The sequence below is a fragment of the Atractosteus spatula genome, chromosome 23 (assembly GCF_055471065.1).
Source record: "Atractosteus spatula isolate fAtrSpa1 chromosome 23, fAtrSpa1.hap1, whole genome shotgun sequence".
Taxonomy (NCBI): Eukaryota; Metazoa; Chordata; class Actinopteri; order Semionotiformes; family Lepisosteidae; genus Atractosteus; species Atractosteus spatula.
Window position 1 is genome coordinate 16269212 of NC_142728.1, and position 27892 is coordinate 16297103.

The 27892-nt window shown below is 44.7% G+C and overlaps 1 protein-coding gene across 4 annotated transcripts; it reads left to right on the forward strand.

Annotated features, from left to right (window-relative positions):
• Positions 1 to 894: 894 nt before the first annotated feature.
• Positions 895 to 27797, forward strand: LOC148816296 (dual specificity testis-specific protein kinase 1). Of its 4 annotated transcripts, none has more exons than XM_088940296.1 (10): positions 895 to 1154; positions 3540 to 3652; positions 14087 to 14286; positions 17697 to 17818; positions 18438 to 18486; positions 19200 to 19349; positions 23064 to 23237; positions 23651 to 23734; positions 24255 to 24341; positions 24990 to 27797. In XM_088940296.1, exons 2-10 carry the CDS (start codon positions 3622 to 3624, stop codon positions 25089 to 25091), a joined length of 999 nt encoding a protein of 332 aa, XP_088796422.1. In that variant the 5' UTR covers positions 895 to 1154; positions 3540 to 3621; the 3' UTR covers positions 25092 to 27797. The 4 variants fall into 4 exon arrangements, with proteins under 4 accessions (XP_088796422.1, XP_088796424.1, XP_088796423.1 ...); XM_088940297.1 differs by lacking the exon at positions 895 to 1154 and adding an exon at positions 1188 to 1488; XM_088940298.1 differs by lacking the exon at positions 3540 to 3652 and having other exon boundaries at positions 969 to 1154.
• The last annotated feature ends 95 nt before the right edge of the window (positions 27798 to 27892 follow it).

Consider the following 27892-nt stretch of genomic DNA (forward strand, 5'->3'; position numbering starts at 1 on the left):
AGACTTTTTTATTAACAACAATTATTTGCCCATTTAAAAACAATTAGTCGTATATAAAAAAAATCTAATTGAAACAACTGAAAAGGCTCATAGTAAAGTTATTAATCTAGTCCTAAATCAATTCTATTCTTTCAGAGCGCCTGACTATACAGAGCATCTGAGCAAATCAGTGTATTGCAATTTAACTTCTTTAAAAACGATTATTATTATTATTATTATATTTTCGGGCAGAGGCTGCTGGTGCGAGTGTCTTTCGAGCCAGCAGGGGGCGACAGTGTACAGCCGGTCGTGTTCCAGGCTCCATCGGTGAGCATTCACCGTTAAAACGTTTAGCCTGTAAGGCTCAACAGATTTATTTTAACAATGGCGACGATAAACTGCATCATAAAAGCGCAGTCCAGCTGTCCTGGGAGGACCACACCTCATTCGGACCGGGCTGGGGGCCCAAGGCGACACGGGAACCCCTCCCGACAGCCTGGGGAGCCCCGACAGGAGCGGCCCGATAGTCGGCGACTCACCGGGAGCGGGACCGGCGAGGTGAGGCAGGTGAGGGAGTCTCGCCTCCACTGTCGCCCCCTGACCCCCGACCCCCTTCCTCTCCCCTCCACTGTGGCCCCCTGACCCCCTTCCTCTCCCCATCTCTCTCCAGTTACCCCCTGACCCCTGACCCCCTTCAGACGATACAGCACAGTCTAATGCAGGTCTTCATCTGTCGTTATATATGACATTACCGGGTCAGCGTGACTGTAGTTGCGATTTTACATAAAAAAAAGAAGGAAAGGGCAAATCTTTGAAGTACGAGCCGCGAAAGACGAACTTGACTGAAGAGGGAAGGGGGATCTCCAGACACTCCGGTGCGAGCCGAGGCGCGGGCACGGGCACGGGCAGCGGGCCGGGGGGGCGGCGGGGGCGCGCAGGGCTGCGTGCACGCGGGCAGGGTCCCCCGCCGGCGGCCAGTGAAAGGCGCCGCTTCCGGCGAGCCGCACGAGCCAGCCCCGGGCGCCCTGGGACCCGCCTGACCCCCCGTGTCGCAATGCGCCCGCTCGGGTCGCAGCTCAGCCGGGACCGCGCACGCCGCGCACTCGCCTCCTGAGCCCCCCGCCGCCGACTGCGGGTCCGAACCCCAGGAGACGAGCGTGACAGACAGTGGAGCGGTAAGTCTTTGTCGGGCTGGGATGAGCGTTTCTGTCCGTGCGCCTAGTTGAGGCTTTCAGTGGTGGATTGAGTTTAAATCTGTACATGCTCTTCTGAGCTCTCCGTCTTCGCGAGCTGTGCGGAGTTTGAGAGGCAGCCTAGAAGTTTAACGCTGGCTGCTGTTTAGATTTGAACTGTGAATTTTCATCCAGAAGTTTTAAGCTGAGAATAAGGTCCTGGAGTGATTTTCTTCTGTTGTTCTGCCGTCGTGCCGGAGTTGGTGTTGTGGTCGTTGTCTTGCTGGATTTTGACGTTGGCAACCCCGGTTCGTTTTCTTTAGAACGTCACAACAAGGTAATTTCTCAGCTCCTGTCGCCTATATCCAAGTACTGCATAAAATACTTGCATATCGTGGACACGGCGTTTAGGTCAGAGCGTACGGATACGAAGTTTTGGCAAAGTCGTTATTGTCATTATCGAAATGTTAAACGTATCTGTATAGCGGCAGTTTTGACACGAGATGTAAAGTCGAGCTTCTGAGCAGCTGCCATGTTAACATGAATATTACGCATCTCTTCACCTGCTTGTTCGTGGATGTAGTACATTTAGTTGAGAAAAGGCAGGAGGCGTTTGCGTTCTCTACGCTCCGCTGTTGAAAACAACCCTTTCATACTGAAGCATCAAAGTGTCACCCTCTTCCTGCGTGTATTTCTAGAAAATAAAGTGTACGGGTTTCGATTAACATGTTTTGGGCGTCATTTTGATTCTGCTGCGTCGGAGTGCTCTAGGTCACCTCATTAGGGAGCGTGGTTTTTAAACGCAGGTGATAAAGTGGTCTCACCTGGCCAGTGTGATTCCTCATGAAAGGGGAAAAGGTAATACAGAAGAGCAGAGCCAGGGTCGCCCCGCCTGTCTCCAGAGCAGCATGCGTGACCCGGGGTTGCTGGAGGCTGGACTGGGTCCTCTCAGCTGGACCCACCAGTGCTCCAGTGAGCGATGAGTCAAGGGTTTGTGAAAGACTCCAGCGAAAGACGCCACAGATCTGCAGCACAATGTGAGCTCCAAGAGTGACGGACTGGGTTGCAGTGTCTGGTCACTACAGCTCTCCACGTGTGGCTGATAGTAACCTGAAGCCCAGTAGCAGCTCTGCACTGATTAAGTGCTGGGAGCTCACTTGCTGCCCCTCCTGTGGGCTCTTCCAGACATGACCAGCAGGACTGGAACAGCAGCTTTCTTGGCATGTGAGAATGTGAGGGTTTTGCCCTGGTTGCCCTGTTCTCCAGACGGGAGCCCCATGGAATATCTGTGGGATGAGCTGGGATGATGTGTGGTCTCTGGGGCCCGGAGGAAGCACACGTTGCACATTGCCAGCTTGTTTTGCTTCCCATGGTGGAAAAAGATGCTGTTACCCTGGGACTTTTATAGTAGTCTACCTGTAAACTACTGGTGAGGATGGATGTTAATCAGCTTAATGAATTTACCTGTGTCACTGTGGTTCAATAACATGTCAGTCCACCCGCTACAGGAAATATTATTTTGCTGAGGATAATTTTGTGAAATGTTTTACAGTTGTAAGTGGCACTTTTCCAAGGGGTTGTGAAAATGCACAGAGCTGCTGTACCTGTAGCAGACCTGCAACCTGATAGGGTTGTAGCAGAGGTGTGAAACAGTAGCTGCAGTCACCGATGTCTTTTTTTATGTAGCAGCAGCTTGGCACCGCACAACGGCTGCCAAGGTACGACAAACAGAAGTCTGATGTTGCATGAGAGCAAAGCCCGGTTTGGCACACGTTGATTTCAAATAATGAAATAAATGTTTTTTGGTCACAGCTTTCTGCGATACAGGAACTGACGTTACAATGTAAATGTCTGAACTGTGAAATGAGTGTTTTTGTAAATGTGTTGTGTAACAATGAGATGCAAACTTTAAAAAAAAAACAGCGTGCTGACCGTCTATACAGATTTATTTGTTTTGTTGAGCTCGCGAAGCCAGTGGACGAAACATACTTAAGTATAGTAAACACAGTAAAAGTGTAATATACTGAATATAAACTTTTAGTAGGGATCAAAAATCTAAATTCTTTATTTTTTTGTGCCTCGTTTGGCAGAGGTGAAGAATAACCACGTTTGCTCTATGTGTATTATAATCCTACTGTAAAGGCTTGCAGCAAATTACTGCCTGGGTCACACTACTAAGAAAAGTGGTTTCTACCACACAAGGCTAATACTGTACCCTGAGTTTTGTAGTTTTCCCTGCTGGGATGTCTGTGTCGTTGCCCCATAATGCTGTAATTCCTGGATCTCTGCTGCTGGTGTGGAAGTGCAGATGGTGTGCTGTCACTGTGTGTGTACCATGCGTGTCTGTGTGCTTCTGTTCACTGTGTTGCCCTGTGTGCTTTTCCCCAGCTGCTGGATACCGACCTTACCCCCTGCCTCCCTGCTTGAGTTCTGTGTGCGGAAGGATTGCCCATTGCCACCCACGTCCGAGATGCATATGAATAGCTTATTGAATCACTGGAGTAAGTAATACACCCTCCCTGTCCACTCTGTCGTGTTCCCTCCCTCAGCCAATGAGTTCCCTGTGCATGGCTGTCTCCCTCTGTCCCTGGGTCTCACATCATAACTTTATAACTAGGTTTTGAACCATAACCTGTCAATTTTGTTTTCAGCGCTGAACTGCTATCTTATTTTAATGTTATTTGTGCTGGAACGAAGTCGTATGCATGATACCTGACCCAGGAGCTGTGGCTGTAGTCATGCAAACATTACTCTGAAGCATTTGGGACTGTCTGTTTTTTTGCAGTTATGTACAATGATATTTTGCATTCATCACCATAAGATTTCTGTAAAGAGAAAGCAGGTGTGAAGAGAGAATCTGCACGACTTGCACCTTTGACTTTTGTGTCATTAAGTCTTAATTTAAAGCATTGTTAATGTCAAATTGTATATTTTATGCTGAAGCTGGACAGGTGCTGTATACCGCTTTGCTGGGAAGCTGAGCCACTTCAGAATTCAAAGCAACTGAAAAAGTAAATTTTAAAGAATTGTAGTAGATAGGATGGACCAATAGCTTTTTACTGTTTTTCTTTGTGTTGAGAAATTTGTGGTCCTGATAGGGTTTTGCAGAAAAACAATAAAATAACTTGAGCTGTCGTTCCTCATGGTTCCCAGAAGGAAACGGGATTGCTGATTGTTTGGCCGGAGGCTCCAGCGGTTATTCCCCGTGGTGCCCGTGCCGTGCTGTGTTTCTCATGGATCCTCTGTCTCCCACTCCTGGCGGACAGGAGAGAACCGAGGAGACGAGCAGCAATCAGTTATTTATACCATACAAGCGAGGGGATCGTGCTGCTGTACGCACCACTGGGCTTTTAATAGTTAGTCACGGAACTGTATCTTGGGCTCCACGGTCTGATCCTGTAGGAAAGCGGAAGACCGCATGCTGTGGGAATTTGAGACTGGGACTCTCAGGGAAAGTTTGTCATCTCAGCCTCCGTCGGTGCATTTTCTCCTGCATGTTGGTTTTACACATAAAACTCCCAGTGGATCAATGTGGTGTCCTACTAAGCAGTGTGCTCTGCCTGCAGACTGCTGGTCTTTATACTCATTGGCAGAAATGTACAGTCTTGACTGCTGCCTTCATCTCCCTCTTGCCCCAGCAAAAGCAGGATCTCACCAGGTTGTGCACTTTGACCTTCGACGTTCTTACCTTGACCTCCAGAGTTCTGTCGCACTTGGGCCTCCCTCGCAGACCCTGTCCCGGGCTAGTAGAGCCATTCCCATGCCGAGGAAAGCACTCTGGAAAAAATGCTTAGGGTGACAAGAGTTGATGCATTTCTTAATGGTTCCAATGTACTGTGCATTGCATTATTAACAGCGCTGAGGCAGAACATCCTTTAGACTTTTTTTGATGCTTTTGCTCAAACATCAAATACTTTATTAGTTGACAATTTCTTCAAAAGAAGACTGTTCACAACAGCATATTATGTTTGCTTGCTTTGCTCCATTGTTATTACTGTAAACACGTAATTCTTTATTAATTGCTAAAGCAACTATTTTTCCCAATACAAGTACAGTATCTTAGTGTGTAGTTGTAGACTCTCTGTTGTTTTTGCTGCTTTGGTGGACAAACAAGAGACGTGCTTGTTGATGAGGCGTGCTCTTTAACCCAAGTGCTGAAGCAGTGGAGTGAAAGTCCTTAATTAATGCAGTCCACAGCTCATCGCTTGACATAATCAGGAGATTTATCCCTCCGGAATTAAGCTTCTTTCCCATGAGTGTGCAGTGGGAAATATTACAGTCTGATCAGTACATTGGGACCTGTGAGGCTGTTCAGACATGCCTGAGAAGTACTAGCAATGCACTGGCTGTGTAGACCGTATTGTAACAGTAGTGGTAGACTGTAGTTGCTGTCCCCATATCTTTTTACTTACACAGCTCTCCACTTGCTTCTCGTGTCAGTGAGGCATAAAATGATTCCCATCCTTTTGCTGTAGCATCCATGTTCTAGTCTGGTTCCTTGCCCGTCTGAAACTAGCCCAGCTCTCCGAGCAGATTTATTTTACTGAAAAGCCACAGTGTTGTCTTAAGCTTTTGAAACGCAAATGAGTTGATTAATTTCTCCAAGGTAACCAACTAGGCAAACTAAGAACACATTTTCATTTGCGGTGATAACCTTGAGACCCATGAATCCAGCAGAGCTTTTTACTGCAGCTGTCTTTTGTGAAGTGTCTCGCTCAAGGGTGAAATGGTGCTGTGCCTCTGTCATGGAAATATAACTCAGGTGAAAACTCTCTCTTGTGGCTTCCTTGATAGTTATATTTCCATGACAGCCTCCCAGGATTTGAACCCACAACCTTCTACTGAAGAGGCCATAGGCCTGACTGTTGCCTTGGTTCCTGTAACACTGATCAAATAGAAGGTACAAGGCTCAACTCAATGGCACACTTGTCCATTGCAGGTTACCACACACACATTTGCACAGCTGGGTGGACAAGAGTAATCGGAGAAAATGCTAGCTGACCCTTGTGTCTTGTCTACGAGAGGGTGACAGCAGGACAGTTCTCATAACTGGCCATGCAGGGCGTAGCACGAGCACGTGGGGTGATCGCCGTGATCTTTACTCGATCGTATAACACTGCTTGGGCAACAAAATATGCCCTCCCATTCCTCTCTTCCCAAGCTAATACTGGATTTTGGGCTGATTCATTTCCATTTGCGTCGGGCTCTTATATAACATTTGCAGGAAGCAATTAGCCAGGCAGCGTGACTTCCACAGCTTTCTCTGTATGTATTTCTCTTTTGGCATCTGTCTAAATTATGATTGTGTGCGTGGTGTCTAATGGCTGTGATGACAGGAATCTGTTGCCTGTTGGAGTACCACCCTGAATCAGAAGCTCTTGAAAATTCATACCTCGTACTCTCGCCACTTACCGCTCAGGCTTCAGGTCTGCAAAGGAAGAATGATCAAGTGGTCATCCTGTACTGAAGGACAGTGTGTGCTCTGAGCTGAGTCCCCAGTGGACCTCTCCCTGAGTTTGGCTGCCGTGTTGTTTTATAAAGTCGTTGTATTAGCGGAAACCATTTACCACGGGGCTGCTCCCTGATGAGCCGAGCACTTTTCTGTGCCAGCTTCCATTATGCACTGCACTAAAGGAGAATCTGCATCTGTCAACAGCCTTTTTGGTTAATTAAGCGTAAAAGAGGCAAAACTATTTATTTTCCTAAGAAGAAATGTGAATGTCCATAGAAATATATTTCCCCACAACCTGATGAGATCTGTCAATAGATAAAAGATTATCTTTAATGAACGCTGACATTAGGTTTAGCCGATCTGAACCCTGAGTGCGGACCTGTATTGCAATCTGTGGGGGCAACCTTTTTGAGTAAATGGGAGCATGCCCACGGTGCACATGATTTTTGTACCCTCGAGAGAAATCCAGTCATTTCAATTGAACCAATTCCTGTCTTTTCTCCTCCCCCTGCCTGGCACGGTTTCCAAATTCTAAACCACATCCCTGCAATGCTGAACAGAGAAAGCACAGCGGACAGCTGAAGATATTCCCCGTAAGCAAGAGTGTGGATTTGCTAACCAACCACAAATCGTTTTCTCGCAGTCTCGCAGCCATTTGTTTTAATAAGTGGAGAGAAAAAGAGGAAAGTTCTGGACCTCTGATAATGTCTGACGTAAAGCAAAGGTAGTTATCAGTGTGTGAAAAACACCTGCCTGGTGTGCTGTAAGGGTTTGGCATCAGCGTACCAGCCATGTGACTGTAATGGGGAGTCTGGTCAGCAGCACATAAAACAAATTATTCAGGAGATTTCAGAGATTTTTACTCCAAGACTTACTAAAGCACGGTAATTCTGACCAAGTAAAAATATCCCCTTGGCTAAGCAATATACTGTACTGCCTCACAGCCAAGTGATTTTCTCGGTTTTACAGAACTCGTTATTGTGCCCCAGTCCAACAACTATACGGTAGATTTAATTTTACCAGGAAACTGGGGACAACGTGCTGTCCGATGTTGTCCTTCAGATGAGACATTAAACTGAGGTTCTGACGTACCTGGTTATGAAAGATCTTCTGGCACAGTTTGTAAGAGCAGAGTGGTAGCTCTGGTGTGCTGGGTAAATTCCATGATGTGACTGTACAATCTGGTCTCCCCACACTCCTGTTAATTCACCCCATTACTTCACCCGATCGGCTGTGCAGAGTGGCGGCTGTGCACGTCAGGGGTGAGTGAAGTAAGTCCCCTCCTGTATGTGAAACACAGTGGGAATCTTTGGGATGGAAAGTGCAACAGAATTGCAGTTAACTAGTTAAAATGTAGATTTTTCTGTTTTCAGGGTTTGAACCAGCAAGCCCTTTCCCTTTTTGTTATAGCGCTACAAGTTACAGTTCCTTGGTCATCTCCAAGGAAGGAGCAGACTGATATGGAAACGGAAAGCCTAAATGAAATGAGAACTGTTCCTCCGCTCATAGTCCATTCTGCCCCGGCTACAGTTAGCACCACGTCCTTCAGTCGCCTGCTCCACCGTTTTTATATATTCTCTCGGCAGTAATTTTTCCCGCACACTGGTTGGCGTGTTTCTTTTATTCCCAACATGCCTTTCCAATCTTTACAACCCCAACCTGACCACCAGGAGACGCAATCAGTTGCCGTCTCCCACCTTGTTGTTTTGACATGTTGGCTTGTCCTGTAATTCTGGAGTATTTGTCCCTTTTGCATCGCAGGCATTTACGAGAAACGGGTTTTTCCAGATCCACCTCCTGGCACCACGCGAATGCCCAGGGCTTTCGTCAGTTCTCACACCTGTATCCGTGCTGCAGGTGCCAGAACCATGCGCGTCACCCCATTGGTTAAGCAGAGCAGTGCTTTGCTGAGCACGAAAGTTATCAAAAATTTTGCCGGATCTGGAGTTTAGTACTCCCACAAAGTCAGCGTCTTACTAATTTCACAATGCTGACTTTGCTACTTTTGAAAAAAGCAAGCAAAGAGCACCTGATGCAGCAGGCAGCCCAGGCTGGCATCAGTGGGGCAGCCACACACGTTTAACTGCAAGATACGGATACTGAGTGTCTGCCTCATCCTGTGATCCAATATTGGAAATGGCGAGGAGAAGACAAGGTTTTTATTTTAAAGCTGTAAGAAATATGTCTAAGTATTTAAAAAGCTTGCTAAACTTGAAGACCAAACAATAATGATGCAATGAGTCTCCACGCTTATGGCACTGAGGTTACATCATTTTTAGCAATTGACTATAAATAATATTGCATTGCCTCACATGTCATTCACACAGTAATCGGAGAGCCCTTTCATGTACATTTGCATTGCGAATCCAAGGGTTTTCTTATGAAGCCAGCATTCACTTTATCAAGGGAACTGTGAAAGCTGAGGCTTTGAGGCATTCTGATCTGTTCCCATCATCCCATAGCCGTGTTAATGAGCAACAGGGAGCTTTCATATGCAAAGAAAAAAGACAAATTAAATCAGTTCATACTTATCTGTCTAATGCAAATTTAACAGAAACTCTCTTGGTGAAATCCAGAATATGAATAATTCTCCTTATAATTCTGTCTCCCATGTCCATGGTTTGCAATCTGATGCACCAGTTAGGACATGCTCAGAGCACCAGTAGCTACATGGAAATCCTGCATCTGATTCAGCCCCTTGAGTCCTCCTCCACCCCCATCCCCTCTTCAGGAGAGGGCTCGTTCAGATTCCTTAGATAAATCATTGAAGTCTTCTCATACCACAAACTACCTCCTCTGCACGTTGAATGGCTGCATCAGCCCCAGTGGACTATCCATAGTGCCTTACAGGATTCTGCAAAATTTTAATTTTCCCCACCACTCATTATGATTGATTATAGTGCAGCAACTTTTGTTCCAGCAACACCACATGGAAGATCGCACACTTCTATTCCAGAGTGAAAACTCAGAGCTGTGCTGCTGTTGAGTTAGAGTGGCATGTCAGCTTAACTTTATTCTAGGGCTTCTGAAACTAAATCTTCTCCCAGAGTAAAGCATTTTAAACAGGGTTGATCTCGGGACCACAGGAATACTTGTAAATCTTAAACTCTGAGACACTAAGTATGACTTCTAACTCTAGGAAGTCTGGGATGAATTAGCAGTTATCTACTGAAGATAAAATCCTGGCAGGATTACCTTTATGGACTATGACATTTTGCTTAGATGTAATTGAGCTCTTCGCGTCCTCGATTCAGCCAATCTAACCCATTTAGTAGTTAGCTAATTGATCCTGAGTCTCTCATCTTATTAATATACTACATCTCAAGTAATTTCAATTCCAGTTATTTTATGTGAATTCATGGAAGTGAAGGGTGTAAATGCCAACATGTAGGTTTGATTCAGCTTGTGTCCCTTACCCATCAGCGGACTGTCGAGAGGCAGGAGTGAGGCAGTGTGGGCCAGTGGCCTTCAGCAGCCCAGAGTGTTTACCGCCTGCAGACAATGGGCTGCTTCAACAGCGCAGCACCCTGCTTTCTCACAGCTCCGTCAAAAATGCAGACGTAGGCCCGTGCCGCGTCACGAGACTCTTGGAATTGAAAGAGATGCATTGTACTAACGAATTATGTTTTATTCATGTAAACGGTTTAAATTGGAGTACATGTTTAAGTCTTCTTCCTTCCCCCCAAATCCTAACGCAGAGGTACGCAAGCCTGACCATTGTTAGATTTAAAAACAGATGTCCATTTGGTTTCTGTAAAAGACTCAGGTGCATCATGGGCATGTTCCCCGTTTTCTAAAAAAATTCCCTACACTGATTGCAATGCACTGTCTACAAATGTCCACATTCAGAGATTAATAGTTTTCAGGACATAGTCAGCTAACTCTCTGGATAAGATCCCTGTAGGACTTGGTTTCTAGACTATGATATTTTGCTTCATGATTTGCAGGGTACTGCGTTATGTAGAAACGTTTTTTATCAAAGCCGTGTCTCTTACTGCTCTGAACAAATCAATAGATGCCACGCTCTCTGAGAACTGTTGAAGTCAGTGGGAGTTTGGAACGTTTTTCGCACTCAGGACACAACTTAGGACACAAGTCTTGTTAGCAGTGTGGTTTTTCTCTCCTATATTATCCTATGATATTCCTTTCTAACAAAAGCTCAGCTGTCCACACTGGTTCTTATCAAGGTGTGTAGAATTAAACCTCTACATGAATCAGACCCGTTTCTTTCAGTCCTTTTGAAAATGATAAGTAATTTGTGTTAGATGATTTATTTAGGTTTAATGAGAGTAAATGAAATTGAAAGAGTTATCTTGGGAAGAGGTACAGAGGGCTGTATAAACGAACAGCTGGATGTAGATCGGAGGGCGAGAGCGGGTGCCGATGATGTTGGAGAGGGGGAAGAGAGTGTCTAGGAGTACCTGATTCTCAAATCTAACACTTGTGCTTCTTGGCAGGCACTAGGAGATGAATCCCGTGGTCTCATTTGTGTTACCCTGGGTTTTCAGTGTTGCAGGTCAGCTTTGTTAGCAGAAAGAATTGCATCTGTCTGCTTATTGTTGGTAATCCAGTAGACAGCACCCAAGAATGGATTGGGAATCGAGAATGGATTTAAGTGAAAGAAAGGAATGAAAATGTCGATAGGCTAATAACTGAACAGGCAGGGGGTCAGTAACAAAGCCATAGGAAGTGGAAATTAAGAGTTCAGGATGCCAACAGGAATGACGGCAGTATGTGGTCTTAGCTTATTGTCACTTTAATGCTGAAGCTGTGGTCTTCACATTTCTAACGCAGCTGTCAGGATGCTGTGCTCTTAGTCACTTCTAAGCAAGCAGTGTAGTTTGAGTTACACTGAGGGCAGTGTCCTCAATATCACACAGACCCAATACGCTCATTCAGTCTGTTTGTGTACCTTGGAGTGGCTGATGAGAAGAGGACCGTCTCCTTAAATTCTAGCATTTAAGTACTAACGTCTGCAACCGCCCCGTGGGCCGAGGTGGAGTGACGTCATAGGTGCGGTCTCAGTGGGACTCGGGCCGGGGTCAGTTTGCCAGGTCAAGGTTCGGATCGCTGCAGGGTGCTGGGAGGTAAACACGTCACCCAGAGACTTGGATTCCCGGCACACTGCTGGTGGCTTCCCGGACTGAAACGGGCCCCACAGGAACTATGCTCAGTGCACAGTGAGGGTTTCCGAGCAAGCTGGAAACAAAAAAAAAAAAGGTGGCATTAAACCAAGCTGCTATTCTACCGAGTTACTGAACTTCATGGTAATGAATTAGCATAACAAGACATTCATTATTTACTTTACTTTTTTACATGGACACATGAACTCAATTCAGCACTTTCCAAACTGAATGTTAACTAAATACATTTTTTTTTATTAATAGAAGCATATGGGATTTTATATGTTAGTCTGAGATCCGAATAACTATCTCCCAGCGCTCTTGCCTAATGGGCTGTTTGACAGAGTCCTGGCTGGTAGCCTACAAGACAAATCACTTTCTTACTTGCATTTCCAAACGCCTTGACCCAAGACGTCCTGTGAACAAAGAGTTGTTTCAGAAGACAGGCAGGATCCAGAGCACAGAGGATCCCAGTCAGTCGTTTGGCGGGTGAACATCTAGAACACTGATACAATCCTGACATGTGACCGTTTTCTGTAGAGTACAAAAACATGTTGCCAATTCATTTCATTTACAGGAATAGCAATATATAAAATAGATGTTCCTAATGCATCAGGCTTTGCTTTTGTGCAGTGACAGGAAAGCAGCTATGCTGTCAACAGGAGACAAAAGAATGTGCGTCTGAGGGACACGGCTCACAAATTCTCTGTATTCTCTGGGCCTCATTACAACTCTGCATAATCACATGGATTCGCTCCCAGCAACTGAAAGGCTAGATGGGCCGAATAGCCCCTTTTTTATAACCTTTCTTCTGTTTCTTATTTTATTTGTGGTGCAGTTGTTGTGCCTGCTAAGGCAGTAATTAAAGCAGCTTTGTTCGTGTCAAATAAAACATGACCAATTGATCTTTTTTTTTTTAAAAAAAAGGATTTGAATACGTGAGGCTTTGCTGTTCTTTAAGGTGTCCTGTGCTCTAGCCAAGCGTATATGTGAATAGAGAGAGACGGAGAACCCCGTGCTCTGGGTTGAGAAAAGGAAACTGATGCAGAACGCGAGCTCTCAAGACAGCACCCCGTGCTGAGAGGAAGTCAAGGTTGCCGTGCTGGGCTGCAAGTGTGTCTGTCACACCTGTTCCTGTGATGCCACTCCCCCACCGCTTTGCTCAGGAAATGGCAACTGCTTTGTTTTATGAGAAATGATGAGCACTGACTTTGAACATCCTGAGTTGGGCCTGTCTTTGGCAGTCAGGTATAGACCGCAGCGTTCGCCTGTTTCCCTGGGGCTCTCGGTGAATGGTGCTCTGCCCAGAGATCTAAGGTTTCATATGGGTCTTCAGTGCCTGTGCCTCGCCCTGCTTTCCAAAGACAAAAGATTCTGTCTCCGCGTACATCTTCTATTGCAGTGAGTGCAGCAAGTGGTTTCATAACTGGCTTATGTAATTTTGTACTGTGTGTCACTGAGGTTTGTCTCATGATGAAAACGTTCATGGCGGCACGTCTGCGCCCGTTTCCTGTGCCTCTGCGTCGTCTTCTTGCGCTCGTTTTCCCCGCCTGCCCGAGCCACTCGTTAATCCCACCACCAGGCTTCCTGAGAGAGGAGAGGGCGAGGAAAAAAGCAGATATTGTCGTTTTAATGAGAATCTGTTTTGTGTGTGACAACAAAATAGAAATTTAATAAACAGCTCTGTTGAAACACTTATTAGTCACTTATTTTTCCATGCTCTATTTATAGAAAACCTTTTTGATTTTTTTTACCCTTTCATTACCATGAAACACTCCCAGCCGCGCTTTGCAAATCAGCACATTTTACTTTCAAATGCACTTGGTTTTGTTTCTTCCCCTGGCATGAATATTTCTGAAAGGAAACTCTTAACGATATTTAAAACGGGCTCTTTTTCCTCTCTTAAGTGTGATACCTTTCGCCTGTCTTCCTGTGCTTCCGAGGCTGGTATTTGAAAATGTGCTCATTATTGTTAAAATCCCAGTTTTGCACACAGCAGGTAATCTGCTTCTGTGTGGTATCTTTCCTGCTGCTGTTCTGAGATTTTCATTCAGGAGTCTTGTCTTTATTTGATTTTTTGAAGCTCGGGTATTGCAGGACATCATCAGCCAGGTAATCAAATATTATAAACAGTATATAAATTTGCATTTGCAAGTGATTTAGCAAAGGACTGTGAGCGACTAGTGTTAAGACCTTGAGCACGACAGAAAGTCAAAACGTCAGCAAGTCTGCTCCATTAAATTGGACTTTCCCTTGGACAGGAAAGATGTCTCAGATTTAGATACTCAAAGGTTTTGGACAAAGACCTCGCTCCATGAGTGACCAGTGTCTGACTGTGCTCCTCCTCTTCTTGACCACAGCTGAGATCTCCAGGATGTGCGAGGCAGAGGTCATCTCCTCAGAGCCCACTAGCCCCACGCAGCTGTGCGGCGAGTCCTCGGACTCGTATTACCACGTGGACCGCTGGCAGAAGCTGCGCACAGCCGTCAGGAAACTGGAGTTCTGGGAGAACTTCGCCGCTGAGCTCATAGGGAGTGGCTTCTTCTCCAAAGTCTACAAGGTACGGTCTTACTGTATGGTAAAGTGAATTATAGCACAGGTTAAAGCTGTGTGAAAGCAAGGTCAGCTTGTGGTAAAGGCTTGGAAAATAATTACCATGCTAGCTGGTAAAAGACTTGAATGGTTTGTGGTAACTTTCCAGAAGTCTGCTTTCCATCATAGGCAGCAGTGTGGGGCAGTGGGCAGGGCTCAGGACTGTAACTGGAAGGTTGTGGGTTCAAAACCCTTGAGCAAGGCTCTTTGCTCCGATTGCTCCAGTAACATGCCCAACTGTACAAATGGATAAAAGTGCTAGCTAAATAAATAATCAATTTAAAATAAATAGATAAATATTGATACTATTATTGAAATTAAATATTGGACTAGATCTGATATTCTATTTGCTGATGCCCCGACTGATGGCTGCCGTTTCTGAACAGCTGGAGAAACAGTTTAATAATAAAACTCATTTGATATAGTGCCTTTAAAAGCATGGCTGCTTTTCTTAACCTGTTTGAGAAAAAGGTTGTCTAGAATTTCTCTTGATTCTGCTGGCATTCTAGAATTGTGTTGATGCAGGAATGGGCAAGTGGCTCTACAGCTGGTGCAGAGTTCTGGCTTTCAGACTGTATCCTTTGTGGTCCACACTGTTTCCCTGTTGTCAGCCATTGAAAATCCGACGTCTGCACAAACTTTGGCTGGTCACCGTTAATGCAGGGGTTGTAAAACCGCACATTAAAGAATTAACAGTAAATCAGTTGTGATATTGTGGTATTTGTTGCAGTGTAAGCTTGTAAATCATATGTGCATGGATGTTTTTTTTATTGTTAATGGATTCACGTTGTTTTAAATGTATATTGTATTGTGTATGTTTTTTTTTTTTACTTGCCTGCAGAGCCAATTTCCCATCTGGGACAATAAAGTCAGTAAATTAGGATCCGATACAGGCGTTAGGCTGCAGGCTGCTGCTGTGTGCACTGAAAGAGTGGAGGGTGACAAGTCCCAGAGGTGTTTCTCCAGCTTTTGCTCTGCAGACTTAACAGGCAGTGATTATAGCTCAGACCCCTGAGACCCTGCAGTGCACTTTAGTTTCCCTCGAGACAGGAGATCAGGAGTTTTCGAACCATCAGCTATGTTTTTCCAAATGTGTGATTGGTTGCCTGTGGGCTTTAGGATATTTATGGTCAGTTATTCAAAAGTACATCCAATTTTCATCTTCTTATCTTCTTTTCTCTTTCTCATCTCTCCCCCTCTCTCATCTGATTTTTTATTAAAATAGCTTGTTCCTGGACCGTTTCATAGTTTCTCCTTGACCTCATCATTTTTCATAAACTGCACCTACCACAGTTCAGTTCCACAGGTCAGCCCTTTCTAAGCCATTAATTTGATCTGTCCCCCCCCCCTTTTCAGTCCATCACGTCTTTTGCGATGAAGACGAAGCATCAGAACCCCACATTCCTGCTGAGGAATGCAGGAGAAAAACGCTGTGTGAGATCAAACAGGGCAGCACAGCAGTAATGCCCGTTTCAGTCCTTTGCTGAGCTCAGACAAGTGAGAGCCTCTGGCCAGGAAAGTATGCCTTATGCGGAATAGATATGCGTCACTTTTCAGTGTGCATGAAACTGGGATTTAAACAAGAAATCTGTTCATTCCATTCAGAGATTCCACGTGTGGTAGGGAGTGATGAGGACAACTTTCTTACCTGTGCCCAGCAGAAACACCGAAATCAGGCCTTGGATTTCGAGTTTAGATCTGCAGAGGGACTTGGCGTTTTGCTTTGTATTCAAAACAGATTCATGAAAATGTCCCTTCATTTTTTATTCTTTTTTTATTCAGCCTGGAAGTGCTGGGTCACATTGTTGTCTTTTAGGAAGCCTTTAATATAAGTATTTGATCTTTGTTTGCCTACCGTTGTGTCTTCGAGGAAGTGCTAGGCTTAACCCATCCATAAATAAACATGCTTTAGTTGTAATTCTGTAGTAGGGCTCCTGTGAAGGAAGGTTCACAAACTGTGTAGGATTTTAGCCGTGTTGTGGTCAGGTATGGTATGGTCCAAACTACAGAAATATAATAACCGGAATACGAATAATAATGAATTAAAAACTGTCTTTTCAGGTCAGCAGTGCTTGTAATTTTCCTGCACACTTTTCTAAACTTATCACAGTATCGAGCTCAGCCCTGAAAGATTGCATCACCTCTGTCCACAAAGTCTCCTTATGACCATTCCATCCTTGGTGAAGTTGCTGTGGTAGTCAGCAACTTTTTATTCCTTAAAAATTAATGTGCAAAGATTTCATGAGACGTCCAGGCCGGGAAGGCAGTTTATGATCTTTAATAATTTCAACTATTTTCAGTTTTTTTTTCCCGAACAAGGAGGATTTAATGAGGGTCTGGTTATGGCCTTGCTGTGTGAAGATGGAGTGAATGAGTCTGATCCGAGGCAGGGCTGTGATTAAAACTGGCCCAGACTGAAACTTCCTGCTGTTGTTTTTGTGTTCTGTTGCGAAGGAACATTTAAGATATAGATCTCGCGGAACAGATGTGTGTTGTGGAGAATCTGCAATCGTGGTAAGAGCTGCAGTTTCCTAAATCACAACGCGTGAATTCTCACAGAGCCACCAAGTGTGTCTGCATCTCACTGGTCACACTGCTTTAACAAAGAATAGAATGAAACATCATTGCGCAACAATTCATGTGATGGACTGGAAGATGATGTGAAGAATGACTACAAGATTTGATAAGGCTTTGATAAGGCTCTTGAAATTTTGAGTAAAATTTTCCTCTTTAACTGTGACAAACATCCCTTTGTGTTTTGATAGTCTGAAGTCTAAACAATATATGTATTGTATCAATTTGGTTGGATGGAAGAATGACTCTGTGTGGATTTTGTATGTTCTCCACATGTTCATGGGGGTTTCCTCCAGGTCCTCCAGTTTTCTCCCACAGCCCAAAGACATACTGGTATTCTGGGAAAACTGGCCCTGGTCTGAGTGTGTCTGTGTTTGTCCTACGATGAACTGGCATCCTGTCCGGGATGTATCCTGCCTTTTGCCCATTGCTTGTTAGGATAGGCTACGGCTCCCACGCAACCCACTGCTGGATAAAGCTGTTAGTGCTGCCTGTAAACATAATTCTGAGAGATGTGCTCGAATGTACATGCCTGACAAAGGCATCTGTCTGCCTCCCAGGGTGATGCAGAACAGGTTTCCCATTTTAAATTAAAAGGTGATTCACAGTGATTAAGTCAGATTGATATTCTTGGAGGAACGAGGGATATTCCCCCCTCAAAATGGCAACTTGTTTTTTTTTGTTGAGTTATACAGTAAGTCCAGTACCGGGAATCCAAAGTGCTCCGCTGGAGTGCTCTGCGAGCCCCAGAAGGATAGTCCGTGAAGATGCCTTCTCTCACATGGGTGTGGCTCTGTCCACCAGGTCACCCATACCACCACACGGAAAGTCATGGTCGTGAAGATCTACAAGAACGACGTGGACCAGGACAGCATCGTGCGAGAGATCAGCCTGCTGCAGAAGCTCTCCCATCCCAACATTGTCAGGTAGCCGCTTAAATAATTAACTCCCCTGTTGGGTTTCCCCTTTTGAATAAATAATACCATTCAATTTTTTTAACTGATGAAGTTAATGACCTGTCCTGGCGTGACGCCTTGTGTTAATATTTTATGTTCTCCTTTTTCCATTTAACATACATCAGCCCTTATAAGTACGGTTGCGTACATTAGGGTCTTGAGCAGGTTAATCACATTTCAGTCAAACAATTCTGTAATACATCTTCACACTTTGTTTGCCTGGGCAATTAACTGGTTTTCATACATGGATGGTTTGCATTCCCAGTGAAATTCTTATCATAAAATAAACACTTCCTGCTCAGTTAATGGCTAGTAGATCACCTTGAGTCTGTGAGCAAGACTGTTTCACTTTTGTAAAACTGTGTTACATGAGACAAAATATTAACAAAATGTTGTGTGCAAAAGCTAAGCAACTGTAAATTAAAGTTACTCTCAGGATTGTGTGGTTAGTGTGAAAATGTTCTGAAAAAGTGTGCTTTATTTCTTTTGTGTTGGTGTTAGAGCTTTGTGTTGACATTTTTAGTTTTAACACTGCCAGTCACTTGTTAAGACTGCTGATGAAGAAGGGCCTGTCATGTTTGTTTTTCAGATATCTGGGGATCTGTGTTAAAGAAGATAAGCTGTATCCAATCCTGGAGGTAAGCTGCCTGTCTGAACTTTTCTGTCGTGACAGCGGAGAAGAAGTGAAGTGAGCAGGTGAAAACACGCATGAGATCGGAGAAACTTGGCGATTTGGCGTGTCGATAACGTCGTGCTGGTGGCCTGTCAGTTGATGGAACGCTTCGGTCTGTGTTGTTCGGGGGGGTGTGGGGAATTCTTGCAGTGTTTCTGTTTCATATCAAATTACATTTAACCTCTGCTAAAAGAATACGGGATTTTATAGAAGCTAAATACATTTACGAAAGACTGGTTTGCTATACAGTACATAAAATAAGTTCACCAAACAGTGGCCACTTACGTTTCTTCATACAGAACTAGTGAATAAGAGGCATTGATCTTCTGTTGCCTATTTCTGCAGAGTCTCAGTCAATCAGCAGACATGAATGAAATGTCCAGTTTTGGCCCTGGCACAATGCATTGAGGTATAAGACTTGGACTGTAGTCTTCAATGGTAGAGTGGATTCAGTGATTTCGACCACATTTTTAGTGTCTTTAGAAGCTGCAGCAATTTTGCAAACGGTACCAAAAAGGCAGGTTTGATCCATGGATGCAAAATTCAGTAAAGAGTGCTTACCTTGTTGAAAAGCACTTCCTCCCTGACGCTCTTTCTGTCCTGTTGCATCAGTTCTGTGCACTGGAGATGGGCGTGGCTGACCGCTCCAACTTGCTTTTCTCTCCTCTGTCCCCTCAGTATATGAGTGGGGGCTGCCTGGAAGAGCTGCTGGCCAGGAAGGACGTCTTTCTCTCCTGGAGGGAGAAGGTGGACCTGGCCTCGGACATCACCCGAGGAATGATCTACCTCCACTACAAGAACATCTACCACAGAGATCTCAACTCCAAGGTGGGCCTAGGCCACCCTGCACAAAAGGCTCTGAAACCACACAGAACGTGTTTTGCTATTTGAACCACTGTTCTCATTGTCTTTCCGCAATCTAGTTTGCACGGCTGTCGCAGCTTGCTGTAGCTTGTTAGTTTGTCTCACCAGATTAAGACAACGCATAGATGAAAGTCTTCATGTAGTAATGCATACTTGTTTTTTTTTAAAAATTATCAGCACACAAACTTGCAAGTTCGTTCCTAGTATGTGGCATGTGAGAGTGGGAGGAATGCGAAGTCTGGAAGTATTCCAGCATGGCAGTGACCAATGGTTTCACATTCAAATTCAGTTTTCAAGAACTGGAAAAACAACATTCTTTATCTTTTTAATTTTATTTTCAACTCCAAGTTCCCACTTGTTCTCTGCACCTCCTTACAGATTCCGTATTTTTCCCCAGACGTCTTTATATGGGATCAGCGAAATGCATATGTCTCACAGCTTCACAGAGCAATCTGGCCCACAGTGCCCACAAGCCAGCTGTCCGCGCGGCATGCTGCAGCCTTTGGGCTGCTTTAGAAGTGTTTGGAAGAATGCAGACACACGTTAATCCTGTTTTCAAGCTTGTGCCTTGGGATCTGCCTGAAGCTGGTTGAGGGAGGTCTTCTCATAAATAGAAGAGTTGATCCTCTGTATCAACCCTGCAAAATAATGACCATATTTGACATGTGATATTTCAGTGAAGCTGCTTTGTTTACACAGTAGTGAAAAGATCTTTTATATTTCTGTACATCTCAGATTTCCAGTTACACCTTCCTACATCAGTCCGTTTTCTAAGCACTTTTCAGGTGAGGTAGGGGACTAAGCAGACTGAGAGAGCATCCGGTGATTTAAATGAAAGCTCACTGTTATTTTCGCTGTTGCGCCGGCTTCTGCTGTCTGTGGAAAACAGTCAGCCAGGAATGTGCAAATGGCAGCCGTTGCCAGGATCCGCGTGAGAGGGGCCGCGAACCTCCCCGTCTCTCCCCCTGACATCGCAGCAAGCGGGAGAGGCCACGCCTTTGTCATGCTAATGGCCCCATTCAGAAGAGTGTTACTGCTCACGGAGGCACACCGCCATCACACAGGGTGAAAGCGGAGTGGAGAGCTAGGGACACACTACCCCTGTGCTCCCTGGCTTTCTGCGTTCTCCATTTCAACGAGAGCTCCATGATGCTGGCCTGCCTGCTGTTTAAAACCAGTTGTTCGTTTCCCAAAATAATTGCAATTACTGGTATCATGTGCAGACATCTTTCAGAGGGTCATGTTGTTTTCTCTTTTCCCCCAAGACCAGATGTTTCTGATTTAAACCGTGAGAAATAACGGAATATAAGAAAGGCTATCAATTATTTTGTATTAATCTTATTTAATAAATGTGTCTCTGTTTTACCTGCATTTTTTACGCCAAGTGTTCTTGGGTGTGTAAAGCAGGCTAACCAACCATGTGGATGAAGGCCATACTCTAGCTTCTTTAAAAAAACTGGATGAGATTTTCAAATCAACTCACTTCTAAAAAAAGGCCAAATGGTCTCCACTTGTTTCGTAGCTATTTATCTTTTCATATCTACATTTAGGTCATAAATGATACTTGTCTTCAAGAGACTTCTTACCGAGAATGCTATTATTTTTAAGACATTGTAAGGGTCATTGGTGATCTACACTGGTGCCCTTTCTTCACAAGTGTATTAGGAGATTATATCTGATTAGGCCTTGGCATTTGTGTCAGAAGCTCTCTGGTATCACAACACATTGGATTGAATTTCAAGGAGCCCGGCTGTTTAACCTTTGCAGGTGGCCACCTGTGTCAGTGTGCCTGCATTGGCTCTGGAGGACTTGTTACAGTAGGTGAAATAATCAAAGTAGGTCCTGTCTGTTTTACAGTAGCATAAGAACAGAGAGTCGGATATTGAACTACAACTCCAGTCTAATTTAATCTTCTTGAATCTCATAAGTCTCAATTTCTTGTGTACTGTACAGCCTACACTTTGGTTATTAATGGCACAGAAGCATTATTTCAAACAGCCCTGTAATTTGGCTTTTTTAACATCAGCCAAGTTTGGGGAAAAACAAAGTGGTGGTTTTTCCTTTAGCTTCTGACCAGGCACAGCCTGGCTTAGCTTCTGAGGTCTGAATATTTCAGGATTCCTGGCAATAAGCTCTTGATGTATTTAATGAGGGTTGGACAGATCCCAGATAACAGTTAATCGCAGGCTGCCGAGTGGAAAAGCAAATGAAACAGTACAAGACTACCGCAAGGGCAGCCTTGGTGAAACCGCGGGCTCCCTGAGCTCGTCAGCAGTTTTTCAGAGCAGAGTTCTGCTGCTGGTGCTTGATGCTGCTTTAGATTTTCCTGAGGCGAGTCCATGTGGTTTGGGCGGGCAGTGCACTCTGTGCCTAGGGGAGGCTGAGCTTGTCCAGATGGCCATACGAGCCTGCAGCTGGTCTCCTCGAGGAGCAGGACCAAGGACTCGCACCATGTTTCTATAGGACTGATTTGCTTTCATCTCAAAATGGGATTACTGGCACTCTAATCAAGCTGTAACTGATGACTGAACGTGCTGTTCCTCACTGGTGTCGAACACGGCTTAGTGACCTGGACTGCCCTGTCTCCTGAACTGTGTGAATTAGTTTATCAAGGAGGGGGTCTTTAGAATTCACTCTTGCATGTGTTGAACTGCATATTGCTATAAAAAACAGTTGTGCTTTTTTGCATTAGGTTTAGCTCATTCGGGTTGTTTGAAGATGGGGCTGTTATTGAGCCGGAAAAAAAGAGAGCCAATCTCCAAATGTTTCTTCAACAAGCCAAGCTGTCGGCCTCCACAACATAGCTAGGTAGCTTCTTCCCCACTGATATCACCCTTTATGCAACAAATCTTTTCTTAATTTTAAGTGCATTCTGTTTACAGCTGTGTCCTCTGGTTCATGCAGAAGAAGTCCGCTAGGTTGAAGCCGGTTGGTTCAGAAGGTTCAAACATGAGCAATGCTTCCCCCTGCTGGCTGAGTTTATTCTAGCAATGGATTTGCCTCATTGAGACAGAAGTCTGTATCTGCAAAAATTATCCCTTAAAATAATAGATTCCCTATTTCTAATATACTGTACAGAATAATCAACAAATTATTTTTTTCAATTTCCATCTTTGTTTTAAACTTTTTGTTTTATGATTTTTTAAAGCTGTAAATAAAGTGATGGAGTTTCTCTACAGAATGAGGAAGATTCTGAGATCAGAGATTTGAATTCTGTGGGACACAGCTTTGGAGCCGTTACAGTACACACCTACAGCTCTGATAAATCCAACATTTTCACCAGGGAGTTGATGTGGGGGAGGAAAGGCGAAGCGATTATATAAAGGGAAAATAAAAGCTTTTAGAGCTCAGCTTGAGTTCATATACACTGTCAATCTCATCTTTTCAGAAAAGTACTGTAGCTGTTACACCAGAGTTATGAACTGTTCTTCACTTAGTGTCCTGTTGTATTGAGACAAGGCTCAAGAACATGAGAAAGGAGACCATTCAGCCCCTCTAGCGCATTTGTTAGTTCACTGGTAGCTGGGGTATCCACTGCAATAGTGGCTTGTTCCACACTCCCACCATCCTTTGTGTAATGAAGTGTAGGAAGGAAATGTTTTCCCCAGGTGCACACTGGGATCTCGAGCCGATCTCGATCTAGCTGAACTGAAGGGGTCTTACTGTCTGTCGCTACAGAACTGCCTGATCAGGGTGACGCCGCGCGGGAGGGAGGCACTGGTGACCGACTTCGGCTTGGCCAGGGAGGTGGTGGAGCTGCCGGCCAAGGACCCCGAGCGGAAACTGTCCCTGGTGGGGTCTGCCTTCTGGATGGCACCGGAAATGCTGCGAGGGGAACCATATGACCGCAAGGTACTGACTGCAGGGCCAGGAGTTAAAGTATCTCCTGTTGGGGGGGAAACCAGTCCGTTGGAGTCCATGTTCCTCTTGCACGCTGATTAGGTTGCTCAGACACTCACAGCACTGGCTTGGCTGGTTAATGAACTGTTATTAATTATTATTTGCGCACCAAGTAGTATGTCTACAAGCGATTTTCCACTTGTATAGCTTGTGTTCTTCAGTGTCCCAGTTAACGATTGACTTGATTTTGATTAACTTCATTCTCTATGTTACATGATGTTTCTTCCCTTAAACCGAAATGGTGAGGGTCTCGAGCTGGCGGGGGTGAGATGAGCTCCTCTTCCTTTGGGGCTGTCACATGCTCTCTTAGGTCACACCTTAACGACGGGGTCTGCGTCACCTGCTCGTTTTGCCTCTCCCTGCAGGTGGATGTTTTCTCCTTTGGGATTGTACTGTGTGAGATTCTTGGCCGGATACCTGCAGATCCTGAAGTTCTTCCCAGAACACAGGTATAAACATTATGTGTAGTTGCTGCTGCCTCACAGATCTCCAGCCCTTGGTTCAATTCTGGACAGTCATGAGTGCACATATCTCTTTATGCACATGTGGTTTCATCTGGGTACTCTGGTTTCTTCCCATCTTCCAAGGATGTGAATTAATTAGGTTTTTAGGGGTCTGTGTCTTGAGTGTGTGTGCATGTGCCCTATGCTTATGTTTAACTTGTATAATTGAAGATTTAGTAGATCAGTTTGAAATTGAGTTTAATAAAGCTTCTATAGATTCAGAAGCGATGAGGATAGACTAGGCTTAGTGCATTACTGCTTTTCTAATTTATTGATCGTGAATTAGATATCCTGAACTTTTTTAGTCCCTTACTTGTACAGTGTGATCTAATGTGTGACAGTGAGGATGCCCAAGTGCTGCTGTGCAGCCCGTTCCCTGGGTGCAGCAGGGTGCTTGAGCTTACAGTGATGCCGCCGGTGCCGTTGGTACCTGACCACTGCTGACCTTGTCTGTCCCTTGCGACAGGATTACGGGCTGGACGTGGCTGCATTCCAGGAGATGGTGAGCGGGTGTCCACAGAGAGTGCTGGAGCTGGCGGCCAGCTGCTGTCAGGTGACTGTTTATCCTGGCTTCAAGCCCCCCGCCATGCTAAACTACTTCCCCTCTCAGCCATATTGATTGCAAACCTAATAAGCTTGCAGTGCACTGCATGCACCCTTGATGCTTTCTTGCTGTTTGGGTGTGCTGTGATCACTGGCCATATTCCAAATTGTGACAAAACAAGCAGGTGGGTAAGAACTAATTTGCTTACTGGCTCAGCTGTCTTCCTCCCTGCTCTCTTCATCTGCGCAACCACCCTGCTACCGTTTCAGAAAGACGGAGTTTTATTGCTCCGTTTCTGTGTACAGAGCTCCTGAGCACAGTTCGTCCAAACTGGTTCATGTGCTGAGCCAGGCTAGCCTGTAGGGTGCAAGGTAACTGGTGAACTGCTATTTCAAAAACCTTTCAACCCGCATGCTTCTGGATAGCATGGCCTTTAGTGAGGCAATGCAGAGACCCCTTTCACAGCTCTGGTGTTTTCATTAGAAGTAATATACACAGTAATATCAGAATGTAGCTCTGCCTCTGGTAGTTTGCTGGGCACCAGTGATCATTAGGATGTTTGCGCCACAAGGGTGTGAAAACAGTTCCACCTCGTGTTGTGGGTTCCTGTTTTTAACCTCACAGGGCTCTCTCTCGATTTTCCTTTCTCCTGCTCAGATGGAGGCATTTAGGCGGCCATCGTTCACAGAGCTGCTGGAAGAGCTGGAGGAGGTCTCCGAGACGCTGGAGCCCCCGAAGGCCGAGCTGGCGACGGGGTGAGGGCCCCGGCACGCGCCCCAGGAAGGGCCAGTCTGGACTGGACAGCTGCTGCTCTCCGTGTGCGTGTCCAGCCCGGTCTCAAGCCCAAGAGGACTCTCCACATTCCGCTGACACTGCTGTGTGTTTCCTGGAAAGAACGTCTGGTAGGCTGGCATGAAGAAGGACTGATTCTCTGCTGTTTCTCTTGATTTCTCAGAAAAAAACCCAGCTGGGTTTGATCGGATCCGTGTTGCACCAGGAGCCTATTGTGTGTGTGTGTGTGTGTGTGTGTGTGTGTGTGTGTGTGTGTGTGTGTGTGTGTTCGCACGAGCTGTTGCTCACATTAAACCTATAGAAGCAGCTTTTTTATTCAATGTGGAACAATGGTGACATATGAAAAAACGTACAACAGAGGCTGATTTTCTCTGCATTTCTTAAAAGACTCAATAAATATAGATGTGATCTTAATTGTTCAGGCCCTAGAGTAACTCTACCAGTATCCACAGTGAGAAATTGTGTCCTCTGGTGTACAATAACATGCAGACACAGTGCAGCATCTTTTTATTTTACCTTTTCAGCAAAATACGTTGTTCTTACGGCAAAGTTTTGTGCTTGAAACTGCCTTAAGTAAGCTTGACAGAGCCTGTATTCCCACTTTCCTCCTTCCTGCCAGCAGTCCGGGTGAGTGCGTGGGTGGCGTCTCTTGCAGTGAAGTACTATGTCTTTTCTCTTCTTGCACCTGAATTTGAAAGTGCCTGGAGCTTAGTTGACCATAATGAGATAGATTTTTTTCTTCAGTTTTTGAAGTTCATATTGATCATTACAAATGCATTTAATGTTTTAATTCACACTTTGTTATAGAAAACCTGGAGATAGGTTTGATGAAATTTGGGTACTACCAGCGAAGCTCACATCAGAATCTCTGACAGGACGTAAAGTATGTCAGCGTTCATTGTAAAGATGAAATCCAGGTTGTGTAAATCCGCAAAAAGTGATGCTTTTGGGAAGCACCATGTCTGAGGCAGAGGGGAGATGTTCGGCAACTCACCAGCCATTGAGAATATGGTCTTCGTCAAGGTCAGTTTCCAGGTTATATTATCAGGTACCCCGGAGCTCATTTCTGTGTGTGTGGGAATGCTGAAGAGTGTTTGAGTGACTCTCCTGGGCTTCCTCTGCTTCCTCTGGTTTCTTCTGTGTTTGCTTGCTAGCGGGTTGCCCCAGGCGTTGAGACATTCTGAAATAATAAACTTGGCCAGCTTCGTCAGAGCCTCTTTTGGGAATGTTTGCCTGCTTAGTAGACTTTGCTTGAAGTCCCGAATTACTTTTTTAGTCGGTAATTGGAAATATTTTTGTGCTTGGTAGTATTAGCACTTATTCCATGTTTTCGTTACATGTGCAAGTGTACATAAATGTAAATATTTCAGATGTACAGATTCAAGAGCTGATTTAGTACTGTAAAGCTTTGCAATAGTACTGGTGCTAATTACATTATTGTTTTTGTTAGAGTAATAAGTCTGCGCTCTCTTGCAATTATGGACCTCAGCTTTTAATACCTGCTGAAACTATTTTTTTTTCATAAAGAATTTATGGGTGAACTACCTGGCAATTAATTTCTCACTCTACTTGGATGCATGTGAATATCATTATCACGGATGCATTAGATTGTTTTGGAAGACCAGAAATGGAGGCATCTATAAAAGCCAATGCTAGTAACATCTCAGTCCAGTACACTGGTTTGATAACAAGGCACAGTTCTTATTTACATGACTGGAGTGATTTAATTTCATGAACTGTTTGTTAAAGACACACACTGCCCTACCGAAATATGAGAGAATGCCCCTCATAGCAGTTGCCCCATCTCCTGGTGTAACGTCATGGCATCATTTAAGGAATGTTCACAGCTGTCCCTCAAGATGTGGGACCACTAATTGACACATTAGCCTGGTCTGCTGTTGCATGCATATCAACCATCATTTTTCTTGTGCACTCACTCACAGCAGTCTTTTTACCAGGTTGTACCTGGTCTGCTACCTCTTGTACTCTGGCATCATGGGTATAGGATGTCATAGCTTGTGCTGGGGCATTCCTACTGCTCTGGATAGAGAGGGCCGCTCGTATTTCGGTCAGGCTGTTTATATTGTGAGTGTGTTCTATAGGATTTGTTTTCTGTAACCCGAATCTTTCAGCAATACACTAGTGCTTTGTAATAAACTAGAATGCTTTCTAATTGTGGTTACGAACTTTACTGTACGTGTACAAGAATGACATCAGACATGCTTCTGGTTGTTCAATCTCTTTTCTGCAGTAATGCTGTGGATTTCGAGTGTGGAAAGTATTTACAGATGAGGCTCCATCAGCGAGCTGTGGTGAGAATGGTGCCCCTTCGTTCTCACGATACATTTGAGAACATGGTTTAACCAGAGCGCACGCCCATCCACCCATAAGCATTGGTTTCACATTGAAGATGATATTATTAATGGCTTGTCAGATTGGATTAATTATCCCTGTTTGAGTATGTGTTTTAATTTTAATCCTGAATTTTGAACTTTTTTTAGGTAATACTAACAGAATTCTTTGTCAGGCAAATTACATTGGCACATGAGCTTGTTCAGATGTGATGAGGCAGCACATATCTGGAACACTAGGTGTAGATATCGACTGCCAGTGGGTTTCTATGGATCATTTATGTACATAGGGAATAATTAAAAATAAAGTTTTTTTAAACTATTAATGGAACTTTTGTCTTTTTTCCTCCAGAGGATGATCTCTTCAGGGACACAGCTCTGTTTTTACTGTATTGACTAGTGTGTTGCTAGAGCATG

Excerpts from the sequence above, each read along its gene's own strand:
- LOC148816296 (XM_088940296.1), top strand. The coding sequence starts at position 3,622 with ATGCATATGAATAGCTTATTGAATCACTGGA. Across the intron at positions 18,487-19,199 it reads AGCTGTATCCAATCCTGGAG|TATATGAGTGGGGGCTGCCT; the intron begins GTAAGCTGCCTG and ends CTGTCCCCTCAG. Across the intron at positions 19,350-23,063 it reads ACAGAGATCTCAACTCCAAG|AACTGCCTGATCAGGGTGAC; the intron begins GTGGGCCTAGGC and ends CTGTCGCTACAG.